Consider the following 12,496-nt stretch of genomic DNA (forward strand, 5'->3'; position numbering starts at 1 on the left):
CAGTCGGACTTTACCAGGAATGAGCCCCACTGGAGCACCAGCTGAAGCTGGACAAAACACTATTGGGCCAAAGTATCTTATAACAAGGTGTGGTCCAGGAGTACTCCCAGGTTTTTAGGTCGACATCCCATCCAACGGAATGGTAGTCTTCCTGGCCAATAGCAGTTCTGTCTTGCACGTATTTAATTTCTGTTTGTTTACCCTTAACACTTCCTGTTTGTAGATTATACATTTGTGTGTAGATTTGCTTAGGGAAATGAAGCTCCTCAGATACGTGTGGTACTGAGACCTCTGGGTATGGGGCAGTATAGAAATTCAAAAAAATTCAATAAATAATAATACATGTGTCCATCTATTATTGTGAGAAGAAAAGTGCTCTCTGATCATGAAAGATGGCCAGATTAAATGCTGTGGCACACCATTAAGAATAAAATATATATTTAAATAAGATAAATAAATGAGTAAGTTAATTTGGATATGCAGAAGATATTAAAAATAAAGGAAATGCAGAAAGGGGGGAAGGAAGTCAAGTTTTAAAATTTCACAATGATTGTAAAATCAGTGAAATGTATATATCTGAAAAGTATAAATATTTTTTTAAAAAAAGAATAAAATGCCAATTTGAAAACCTTTCTGCATCTTGTTTTGCTTTATATAAGTGACACTTCATTCCTCTGCCTCTCACTAGGGTGTCCTTGGCATTCGCAATAAGAATTTGTTCTTTGCCATGTTGGAAATGCTGGAGCTAGACACCTGTGAGGATGTCCGCATACAGGTTGGTACCAGGGCAACTCAGAGGCATGTAGGATGGAACCTTCTGTGAGGCTGCCTGTGTCTCTTTTGCTCACCAGTAAATTGAGTGTTTCCCCACATACTCCTCTCAGGTTGTCAGGGCATTTTCCACTCTGGGGATGGACAACATGCATGTGAGGAAGAGCCTTGTGAAGAAAGCACGGACACAAGGGATTCTCGCCAGGTATGATGCACATTAAAGGTAAAGGTAAAGGTACCCCTGACCATTAGGTCTAGTCGTGGATGACTCTGGGGTTGTGGCGCTCATCTCGCTCTATAGGCCAAGGGAGCCGGCGTACAGCTTCCGGGTCATGTGGCCAGCATGACTAAGCTGCTTCTGGTGAACCAGAGCAGCACACGGAAACGCCGTTTACCTTCCCGCTGGAGCGGTACCTATTTATCTACTTGCACTTGACATGCTTTGGAACTGCTAGGTGGGCAGAAGCTGGGACCGAACAACGGGAGCTCACCCCGTCGCAGGGATTCGAACCGCCGACCTTCCAGCCGGCAAGCCCTAGGGCTCTGTGGTTTAGACCACAACACCACCCACATCCCTATGATGCACGTTAAGGGGTGCACAATAAAGTAAAAGCCATGCCTGATGCAACTCCCTGGGAGCAGAAGGTCTGTTTGAAGGCCGTATCAGAGCAGCAATCTCCTTAGAGGCAGGGACAAGGGAATAAGTGGCGAGGGGTAAAAATCCCAGAAGCAGCCTCTGTAAAGTTGAAGCAGAGGCAGTCTGTAACCAGCTCAAGTAGGTTTCTTAGTTGCTCAGAACCTTCAAGCTTGATCAGGGCGCTTCTTATAAGCCAGGAAGCATCCTCAGCTGCCTGCACATCTTGTTGAAGGGAGGTTTCCTTGTCTGGTCCTTCCTGCAGTTTCCTCCTTTGGCTTGAGCTGGCTGGTGGTAGACGCAGGCCGAGTCCCTGCCTGATGTCCCTCAGGCTGCCAGTTCAATGCCCATTGCAAGCTGGAGTCATAGCTGGTTTGAAAGTGACCTAGCTTATAGAGAATTTATATGTGTGGATGTGGTGGGCCTAACCAGGTGCAAATGGAGTGTGCTAAAAATGTGTCTCTTGGGTTCCTGGAACTGGGCACTTGAATTCCTGACATGGGGATTCTTAGTTCAGCATCAGGTTTCCCGTGCAAAATGCTACCGCGGCAAGTGAACATTGCAAAAGGGGGAGAAAGTGGGGGGGGGGGAGTGTTCTCTGGGGGTAGGTAATTTACTAACTGGCAGGATAATCCTATTAACGGATTCAAAAATATGTGTCCCCCAAAGGGAGTCTTTGTTCACCTTCCTTTTCTTTTGCATTCTCCCTGGCTCTCTCTCCTGCTTCGCAGAGAATGTTCCAAAGCCTTGGAGTCACTTGATAAGGTCTCTGATGCCCAGAAAGAGTATATGCTCCAATCCTTCAAAATCTACTGAGACGACTTCTTTCTTTTTGGATTGCGAGAGCAGAATCAAGGCAAGGCAGATGGAATAAAACATCGCCTCTGGTTTTCCAGTGGCAAAGTGTGTGAGAATATATCTGAGCAGGCCTATTCACAGAGAGCATTTCTTGAGCAGTTGCGGGCATCTCACAAGTTAAGTTGATGGCAGATTTTCAGACCATCTGGTTACCTATCACCCAACTGGACTTTCTATAATATTTTCCTTTTGACTACCAGAACTCCTGCCCAAGGTCCTTTGTTGATTTCCAAGCTTCTCCGTGTCAAACTTTGCTGTGTAGCCACAAGAAGCAGAAATGTGTTTCTTTTTAAACGGGAGAGCCTATAATTAATGCTGCAGATTCAAGTTCTAGGATACAGATTATTGTTATTGTTTTATTCTCAGTTTCCTGAACAGCTGATTGAACAATGTCCTCTGGGTGGCGTACAGAAGGCAATCAAATACAAAAACGCATTTGGGTCAGTTAAATAACCTCAATACAAATAACTCAGAAACCGACATAAAACTATCAAAACCAGTATAGAATAAATACAGTGATACCTCTGGTTACAGACGCTTCAGGTTACAGACTCCGCTAACCCAGAAATAGTACCTCGGGTTAAGAACTTTGCTTCAGGATGAGAACAGAAATCGCGCGGCAGCAGCGGGAGGCCCCATTAGCTAAAGTGGTCTTCAGGTTAAGAACAGTTTCAGGTTAAGAACAGACCTCTGGAATGAATTAAGTATGTAACCCGAGGTACCACTGTATAAGCACTAGCTGGAAAACACCACCACACCCAGCAAAGAGTAATCAATTTGGGTCCAGATCTAAATACACTACCAAAGCATATAATTGAAATTAAAAGGCCTGGGATAAAAAACACCTGGTGCCCAAATTGCTGCAGCAGGCAAATCTTTCTGGGGAAGGTATTCTGCAAATAAACAGCATATAGTCATGCATTAAGGTACATTAAAGCCTCCCTCCCTGCTCAAATTATATTTACCTCTCTGGCATATGCTTTCTCACCGTATGTGGTTGCAGCTAATGCAGATCCATCATTTTCCTTTTACTGTAAGAGTAGGATCTGCTGTCACTTTCCAGTTCCCCAGCAGTTGGTTTTTGTTGAAGCAGAGCAGTGATTCAACCTCATTTCATTGCAAGTTACTCTTTTAAAGCGGAAGGGTCTCTGAGCTAGAGAAGTGGTCTGGAGCCTGGATAAGAAAACCCACATGACAGTGCACTGAGAGAAACACTTTTGGATTTCTATATATATATATTTAATGGTCAGGCTTCACCTCTGTATAAAAGACCTCCTGAGCAGGTGTCTCTGGGTGGGCTGGCCCGGAGAGATTTATGTTGTTGTAGACGTGACCATGATGATCTGAAATATCCAGGCTAGCATAAGACACCTCATCTTGCTCCTCTGAAGTCTGAAAGAGAATTAGATTAGAAATGCTAACAAGTATACAACAAGCCTCAGGCAGTCTGTAGGTAAGAGCCCTGCTGAATGAGACCGAAGGCCCATACTGGCGCAAACAGATGGCAGTGGCTAATAAGGATGCTGGTTACAGCATTCATTTTCTTCCTACCTTTTCCTGGGAGTGAATCTCTTCATAGTCATTTTCAGGAAGGACCTTAACAATCCTGTAGAGTCCCGTCTCATTAGGGTCTGGGGGCTGGTCAGAAATGGTGTTCTCATTCTGAGTATCTTCAGTATTGTGGGTAGGCATCTGTGAGAGGGGAAGTAAACACAGTTTTGAAAACAAGTCACAGAAAGGGAGCTTTGTACTCATCTGAAATGGCCCTAACTTGGTACTCGATAAGATTTCTGCCAGCCAGCCAAATTGCAAACATGCCACCAAGAACAAACTTTTCAAGAATGAGCCCTAATGTATGCTGAAATCTTGGCTGTATTAGCAGATGCACTGTTGCTGGTGGTCAAGGAAAAAGAGGTTTATAAAGGAGAATTCCTGAGTGCCAGCAGAGAGTTAAAATCACAAAATAAGCAGCATGGAAATATAAATGGTTAGACCTTTAAAATATGCCCTTGTGAGTTCCCTCTTCCCCCAGCATAGGAAAAGATCACATGTTTGGTAAGTTAAACATTTGCTTACTTACAAACTGTTCAAAGGTCTGATTCATGTGCCTACCCATACAGCGTTCAGAAAAAGTTGTGCAGGCTAAATTTAGTTTAGTTCCAAAGTGGTGAAAGTTATCAGGAATGGCTGATGAGAGCCATGCGGTTGGAGCTGGAGCAACCAGCTTGGAACCTCTTCACATGTTGAGCTTCTCAGGTAGACCGAGGAGGGAACAAAGACTTCCAGTTCCTCCCAAGATGAGGGGAAGTGGACTTGGCTAAAGCTGGCAGGACAGCTTACTTACTCTATGACAGAGCTTTCAAAACTTTTCATGTTGGTGACACACTTTTTAGACATGTATCATTTTGCAACACAGTAATTCAGTTTCTCTAGCAAACCAGAGGTTAGACTCACCCCTTTCTAGCCCTGGGAGGAACACGGGGAGTATTCGCATGATACACTGTAGCCGACGCGACACAGGTTGGAAAACTCTGCTCTATGCTATTAACCCCTTCATGTATTAAGTAGACTTAAGCATGTTTGGTATATGAAGCTGGTTAACCCACAGCTATGATAATCACATTGTGGTATTTTAAGACTGACTTTCACCACATCTGAAGATCTTCCCCATTGCTCCTCAGTACTACTATTCCACTTCTCAGAAATAAGAATTTTAGACTGTTCTGGTGCTACTTATTGTGATTGCATTAATGTGCCTTGTATATTGCGGCAAACCACTTTCATGTATTTTTCATGACATAGTGGTATATAAATATTTATTTTATAAATAATATTAATAAAAATGTTATCATGGAGTGATGTGAGATTTTTGCCTTACCCTTTCTGGTAGATTTAGCTCCTCTTTTCTCTGAAAATGTGATTCTGAAATGGATGCATCAATTGGAAATCAGGTAGGTCAAACTAAGCAACTGCAGCAACAGGTCAGGTGGTAAGAAAAATCTGCTTGACTGAAATTCTGCACTGGAATTACACCTACTGGAGATTATACTGAATATTTATCCTGTGCTTTTATTTTATTAACCTCTCTGAGATCTTTGGATGAAGGGTGGTATATAAATAATAAACAAACAGACAAATAATCCTAGGCCTATGTACTCAGAAGCAAATCCCGTTGAGTTCAGTGGACTTATTCCAAGGTAAGCGCGCCTAGATTTGCAGCCCTACGACCACAGAGCCTGAAATATTGCTAATCACTACTGCCAGCCATGTGGCTTCTCAGTTTGCTCCCTGTCACTCAGGCCCCTCTGAAGATTCCAAGAAGCTTGGGCCTTAATATTTGTTTGAGCCTCTGCTTTCTTCATATTGCACCCTCTCAATGGGTTGTATCTAAGCTAGTTCTAAGGACTCAATCAGAACAAGTATTTATCTTTGTGCAACAGAACATTCTTCCCCTGCACACACCCTAAATCTGTTCTGGGGCTTCCCCCCACTCTTCCAGAACAGATTTTGGGGCAGCAAGGGGACCAGTGGTGGAAGAGGAGTCTCATGTCACCAGCATGAAAATTTAGTTGAATACCTCCCGCTGTCGTGTGGTTTCCCCCACTCCCAGTTGGAGGCTCTGTAGACTGATGTATGTTTACTTGGAAGCAGGTTCTCCTGTGTCCAATGAAGCTACTCCTAAGTACCAGATTTTTCCACCTATAAGACGCCCCCTATTTTGGGGGACTCAAATTTAAGAAAATGGGGGGGGAGATCTATCTGTGTTTGAGACACCCCCAAATTTTGGACATTGTTTTTTAGGGGAAAACGCTAGTCTTATACACAGAAAAATACAGTATGTGTGCAGAGGATTGTTGCCTCTTAGTTTTACAAACAGGTGACATTCAGAGGTGAATTGTTTAACAGAGCTCTTGTGTTAGGTTTATGCGGAATAAAATTCAAGTAGGAAGGAAGCGTGCTCAGGAATAAACAAAGAATACAGCATCACTCTGACCTGTTTTCTTCTTCCTTGACATCCCAAGCAGCACCACAGTTGCAAGTATGACAAGAATAAATAGTGGAATGATACTATATATCAAAATGTAGAGCTTTGTTTCTGGGGGGGTCCTGGCAAAAAGAAAAAAGAATAGAATATCAAATGTCACATATTTCTATTAGCCATTTCAACAATGGCCATTTCATTTAAAAAAATACATCCTTCTTACATAATATGCAACTTTGTTCCACTTGTTTATTTTCTTGATTCTTCAGCATATCTACTTGGGAGTCAGTCTCGCTGAACTCAATCCACAGGGTTGTGCTGTCAATCTCTGAATCCTCCTCCCTCCCCAAAAATGATACATAGGGAAAGGATTTTCTTTTGCAAGAATCCAAGCAAATATTTCGATGTGATTGAAATGCCTTCAAAATTACCATCGTCATCCGGGCTGGCCCAGATTGTCGTGCTGACCCAGGATGAAGACAGAAGATGATATGGATAATGTGCACAGAGGTCTGCACTGCTCTTTTTCAGAGATGTAAAAATGGGAGCAAACCCCCCAAAAGTCAATCAGATTGGAGAGTCTAACATTATATACATGATTCCCCAACAGATAAGGTTTGTTTTAGTCATGTACCTTATGATGTAATTTGTTGTTAATTACAGCAATACTGTAATTAATTTATGAATTGCTTCTGTTGTAATTAATGGCCTTGGAAAGGGGTTTGTGGTGGGTGGCTCCCACCCGTTCAACGTCACAGCAATTGATGATAAGTCGGAAAGTTTTGGAAACAAATTTCTAGCTAACCAAACCTTTTGCATTTTAATGATTTACGTTTTTTATGTGGGCTCCTGGGTTATAGACATACACTTAAAGGTAAAGGTACCCCTGACCATTAGATCCAGTCATGACCGATTCTGGGGTTGTGGCGCTCATCTCGCTTTATTGGCCGACGGAGCCGGCGTACAGCTTCCGGGTCCTGTGGCCAGCATGACTAAGCCACTTCTGGCGAACCAGAGCAGCACACGGAAACACTGTTTACCTTCCCAACGGAGTGGTACCTATTTATCTACTTGTACTTTGACGTGCTAGGTTGGCAGGAGCAGGGACCGAGCAACGGGAGCTCACCCCGTCGCGGGGATTCGAACCACTGACCTTCTGATCAGCAAGTCCTAGGCTCTGTGGTTTAACCCACAGCACCACCCACATCCCTTTTAGACATACACATACTTGTGTCTTTTGTTGTTGTTGTTGCTCAGTCATAATTCTTGCAAACACAACCCCCGCAAGAGCAGATACTGAAGGGACTGTCAAGAGACACCAGATCATGCAGATTAAGCATTGCCAGTCAAAGTTTCTAAGTTCCTTCAGGGGGCTGCAAAAATGCTCTACTCCATCAGTCTGCAAGTCATAGAAGTGGAAGTGTTCCCAACCCTGCAAGCATGGAATAGTAAAAACCATAGCCAATTTCTGTTCAAACAACAGCACGGGGCAGCAACATGAAAATCAAAAAGTTGTAGCAGTTTCTTCAGACCTAGTATTCTCAAAAGTGCCCAGTACCACAGCTCCCTCTGGGAAACATCTGCTGTCCATTACATCAGTATAAATACCATATTTTGGACAGATATTCACAGGCATCTATTCCCCAGTTAATCTGGGAGAGATTAGCTGCAGAAATCTTATATTTCAGTGGCCAGCGACAAAAGGGGGAGATTAAAAGTGGGTCCCACATAGAAAGCCCCTCACATGGTTATAGAAAAGGAACCCAAATACTCACCCTGTAGGATCTGGGCTGTGGGTAGACTTCACTACAGAGGTGATAAATTCCGGTGTTTCTGTAGTTGATAACTTTTCTTCTGGATCTGAGGGGGGTGAGGGGAAAGGACAAACAAACAAAAAAGAATCAACAAAAATTGTGGTCATAGTTCCTCTGCTATATCAAGAGCATTCTGTATTTTACTGCATGAAGAGAAGGATTTCATCTATTCATTGATGTTCTGGAGATCTTTTCTTTCTCCACTTCCTCATTCCTGCATTTCTATCATTACAAACAAGGAGAGGAGGAGGAGAAGCAGCATTTACCTGGAGAAACTGCCACGTTCACCCTGTGTATGATATTATAGAAATGGTATGGACGATTTATAACACAGCGATAAACACCGGAATCATCCAGATTCAAATTGTCCATGGTCACTTGAAAGTAGTGCTCTTTCTTATTCTCTCTGAGGGAGACTCTGCCCATGTTCACCTTTCCATCTGATGATATTAAAGTTTTGCAGGAATCTGACAATAAGCCTTCTTTTATTTTGCACCAAATCTTAGTGTTATTTTCAAAAGTTTGTTGATAATGGCAGCACAAAGAGAGAGATTTCCCTTCATATCCATGCACTTCAACTGGACCGGTCAGTGTGTCTGGGGGAAAGAAAGAGAATCATTCATTGGAGTCAATCAGGTTGACATCATGTTGCTGGTGTTGTCAGGCTACAGGGAATCTAATCCCCCTCCCTCACGGCTGGCAGTCAGAAATGGGGAAAACAAGAAGTTCTTACCAAGGTAATTTATTCAATATTCACAGAGAGAGATATGCATAATGCTGCCTCTTGGATAATGGCGTTGCTCTGAGTAAAGTCCCACTCCCTCTGTCTCTCCTATTATATGTTATCAGCTGATCTGTGCTTTCTGCCTCTGAGCTTTCTGTTCACCTACTCTCAGTGCCTGCCTGGACCTGGGAGATGGGGGAGGTCTGGCATGCTTTCCAAAGACACTGAGTCTGTCAGCTGTCTCTCCCCTGGTGATGCTTCCTCCCCCTCCTGCTCCTCTCCCAATATTTCCCAGCTTCTCCCCTCTGCAGCCTCTGAACTGTAACCTTCTGCAAGCCACTGTTCTAAATCTATACTGTCTTCCTCTTCTCTGGGAAGTGCAGGAGGAGGGGGCGGCGGTCTCTACCATTGCTCCTCAGTCTAGTCCTTGAAAGGTGTGCAGCATGGCAGCCAAGCCAGGACATTCATTACAAGACAAGTATTTCCACGTCTCTGCAACAAGCATTCACAAAATTGTTCTCCCCATAGCCTCTGTGAGAGGCTCTGGCCCTGCTTTTCCTGTGAATGGCCTTTGCACCAAGCACCTTTGGGCAACCAGCTTGTGGATATTAGTAAGAGGGTACCAAAGTATCTGCATTAAAATGAAAAGGTTGTTCAGGCAGCATCATTTAGTACAGAGGTGCTATTCTTGGGCATTATTGTATTATTGGATAGTCTCTTTACTGCGTTTGTGTGTGATACACACACATACACACACACACACACACACACACTTTGCGACCACGGATATTTACCAGTATATTTTCCCACCTTGTGGAAATTTCAGAATTGTCATAGTGTAATGTTGGCTTTGAAGTTTGGAAACATTTGTCTTGTAATGCGCAACTGTATTCTGAGGTGAGCTTCTTTGCCTCTAAGCATGGCACCAAACAGTTTTTCTAATTCACCGGGGAAAACAAGGAATTTTTGAAAATGGGCATGCCAACGAATTCAGCAACTTGTCCCAGCAGCCAACCACAAATCAGGGCATCATGTCATATGGTCATATGCTTACATATACACAGTAAGATTCCAAAGTAGTTATTTCGGTATATGCACATGCAAAAGATTGCTATGCCAGTTTGCAACAGAAATAGCATGTTTACCTTTCGCTTTCCACCATTTGTCTCTCGAGTCTTCTATCTCTGGAGTTTCAGTAGTGACATCCCATGCATTTTGGCAGACTTCCTCCTTATGCTTCAAGATCTGTGGCCTTGACGCAGCATTTTTCTCTTCTTTACCTGAAATTAGCACCCAGCCCAGGAGAGACAACATCCTCAACGGTCTCATGATTCTGCTGAAGTTGGAGGGAGGTAAAGCGTAGCCAGTCTCTCCCAGAGGCCTCAAGATACTCTCACAAGTTTCTGGCAGGAAAGAGAATCTTCAAAGCTCACTGGCGATAACTTAACCCCCGCCCCTGAAAGCGGAAGTGCTCAGCCTTCTTCAGAAATAGGGGGAAAAGGACAGATTCTGTTCTGCAATCCTTAGTATGCAAGCAGCTGTGGTTAGTGGATTCCCTCCCCCCTTCATATTAAGAAACACACATGCTAGCTAAGGAGAATAATGTAAATGCATTTCAGTGGACCAGAATTACTTTAACCAATACTATGACCTAGTGTAGTTACAACTGGGCTGTGATAAGCAAGACAAGATGCACAGTATTTTCCCATAAGAACATGAAAACAGCCCTACTGAATCAGAAGGCCAGTGGCCCATCTGGTCTTAGAATTGTAGAGTTGGAAGGGATCCTGAGGATCATCTAGTCCAACTCCCTGCAATGCAGGAATATGCAGCTGTCCCATACGGGAATTGAACTTACAACCGTGGCGTTATCAGCGCTGCACTCTAACCAACTGAGCTAGTCAGGTCCAACATCCTGTCCTCACAGTGGACAGTTTGATGCAGTAGCTGAAGTTCTCTCATGGTGGTGTCACCTCATTAGAGAGCTTTCTGCTCCCCGTCCCCCGCCACCACACGGTTTATTTCCCTGTGACATACAAAGAGACGGTGTGGTTATAAGTGAGATGTGCGGTAGGAAGTGTGGGAGCTGAAGCTTTCTTCCGGTTGTGACTCCTATGCATCCAGATAATTGCAAAAAGCAGAAACAGGAAGAAGGGCGTTTTCAAGCTGGTCGGAACCAGGAAGTACCTATAAATAAGATATCTGCAGCACAGCAACAGAAGAGAAAAGAGAAGAAAACAAAGCTATTTCCCACCGTTTGCTAATGAAAAAGTGCTGCATACGCAAAGATTATGCGACGGCTGGGCTGCAGTTTTAAAGCAATGATAAAGCACCCAGGTCAAAAATATGTAGGATGCGTTTCAGTTGTATGAGAGAGAAATCATTTCTGGGACCACCAATGAACTTAATATATAATTGAAGGAAGGCCAGACTTGACGATATTGAGCAGCACAAAATTTATTAGCCCGTTAATGAAGAATGGCAGATCATGAAAAAGATACTGGAAATTGCAGCTTAGTTGACAAAGCATGTGTGGAAAAAGCTCAGTGTGCATGACCTGTGTAGGGAGAGATGTGGAGATGAGGACTATAGAAAGTGCTAGACTATGCAGGATATTGGCCAACAAAAGCCCCACTAAGCATCCTCTTTTCTCAGCAACTGGACATTAATAATAATAATAATAATAATAATAATAATAATAATAATAATAATAATAATAATAATAATAATATACAACCACCTGGCTGGGTTTCCCCACTTGCAGTTTTGCCTCAGCCATGGGGACTAGGAGCTTAACTTCTCCAAAATAGAAATGATGAGTTTTCAAGCAGTATCAGAGACATCAATTTTCTACATTCCCCTGTTACATTGTGAAAATGGTATAATTGGAAATTACTCTGACTGTCAGCACACAGCAAGGTGCTCGTGTAGTTACAAACAGGGCGTCAGAATGCTCAGTTGTGCTTTGCCAGTCATATTTATAGAGGGAGCAAGGTCTGGTTGTTCAGTTATTGCTAATTCTTCTTCTATATCTAAGAAGGGGGCTAAAAATAATTGATGAATAGTGTCAACTGTTGCGGGTGAGCTATTTGCACTTTCCAAAATGGCAGACGTATTTCTCACAGGAACTGAGGTAATTCATGGTGATGAGCTCTTGAGCAATAAGATGAAATTTCTCCTCACATAGCGCTTTGTCATCCTGTGGAAACTCATGGCCATGAGGAGGTCAAGTCATTGAGAAACTGGAAATGGAGCATTAGTGTTCCATAGTTCATACCCCCGAATGCAGTGCCTTGGGGGCGTTTTCAGGGCATAAAACTGTGATCTACTGTATTTTTCGTCCTATAGGGTGCACTGGCCCATAGGACCCACCTCGTTTTTTTTGGGGGGGGGAAATGAATAAAACAAATTTATTCCCCCCCCCAGCCGCGGCTGCTGCCCCAAGCCTTGCACATGCCTGCCCAAAGCACGGGGCACCCTCCGGAGGGTTCCGCATGCTTCGGGCTGCAGGCTGCCGCCCCAAGCCTCGCATGCCCGGCGGGAGCTCCTGCCGGGCGCGCAAGGCTTGCAGACACTCGCCCGAAGCACGGGGAGCCCTCCGGAGGGCTCCCCGTGCTTCGGGCTGCAGGCTGCTGCCCCAAGCCTCGCGCGCCCGGCGGGACCTCCCGCCGGGCTTGCAAGGCTTGCGGATAGCTTCCTGAAGCCTGGAGAGC

General features: G+C 44.0%; 2 protein-coding genes across 5 annotated transcripts in view; one reads left to right on the forward strand and one right to left on the reverse strand.

The window, feature by feature from the left end:
* HEATR9 (HEAT repeat containing 9) overlaps positions 1-2,321 on the forward strand; it is a 31,774-nt gene extending 29,453 nt beyond the window's left edge. For all 3 annotated transcript variants that reach the window (XM_081899756.1, XM_081899757.1, XM_081899755.1), the window contains 3 exons: positions 689-775; positions 885-976; positions 2,137-2,321. In XM_081899756.1, coding sequence (XP_081755882.1) covers positions 689-775; positions 885-976; positions 2,137-2,221 — 264 coding nt within the window. In that variant the 3' untranslated portion in view covers positions 2,222-2,321. The remainder of the gene's footprint in view (positions 1-688; positions 776-884; positions 977-2,136) is intronic.
* A 278-nt stretch (positions 2,322-2,599) lies between these two features.
* The window catches only part of LOC309363459 (polymeric immunoglobulin receptor-like), a 103,953-nt gene continuing 94,056 nt past the window's right edge, over positions 2,600-12,496 (reverse strand). For both annotated transcript variants that reach the window (XM_081899807.1, XM_081899808.1), the window contains exons 4-8: positions 8,021-8,105; positions 6,258-6,370; positions 5,142-5,185; positions 3,815-3,955; positions 2,600-3,655 (exon numbers count right to left, since the gene is read on the reverse strand). In XM_081899807.1, the coding sequence (XP_081755933.1) occupies positions 3,503-3,655; positions 3,815-3,955; positions 5,142-5,185; positions 6,258-6,370; positions 8,021-8,105 (536 nt within the window). In that variant the 3' untranslated portion in view covers positions 2,600-3,502. The remainder of the gene's footprint in view (positions 3,656-3,814; positions 3,956-5,141; positions 5,186-6,257; positions 6,371-8,020; positions 8,106-12,496) is intronic.

The sequence above is a fragment of the Podarcis melisellensis genome, assembly GCF_964234715.1.
Source record: "Podarcis melisellensis genome assembly, chromosome: 2".
Lineage (NCBI taxonomy): Eukaryota > Metazoa > Chordata > Lepidosauria > Squamata > Lacertidae > Podarcis > Podarcis melisellensis.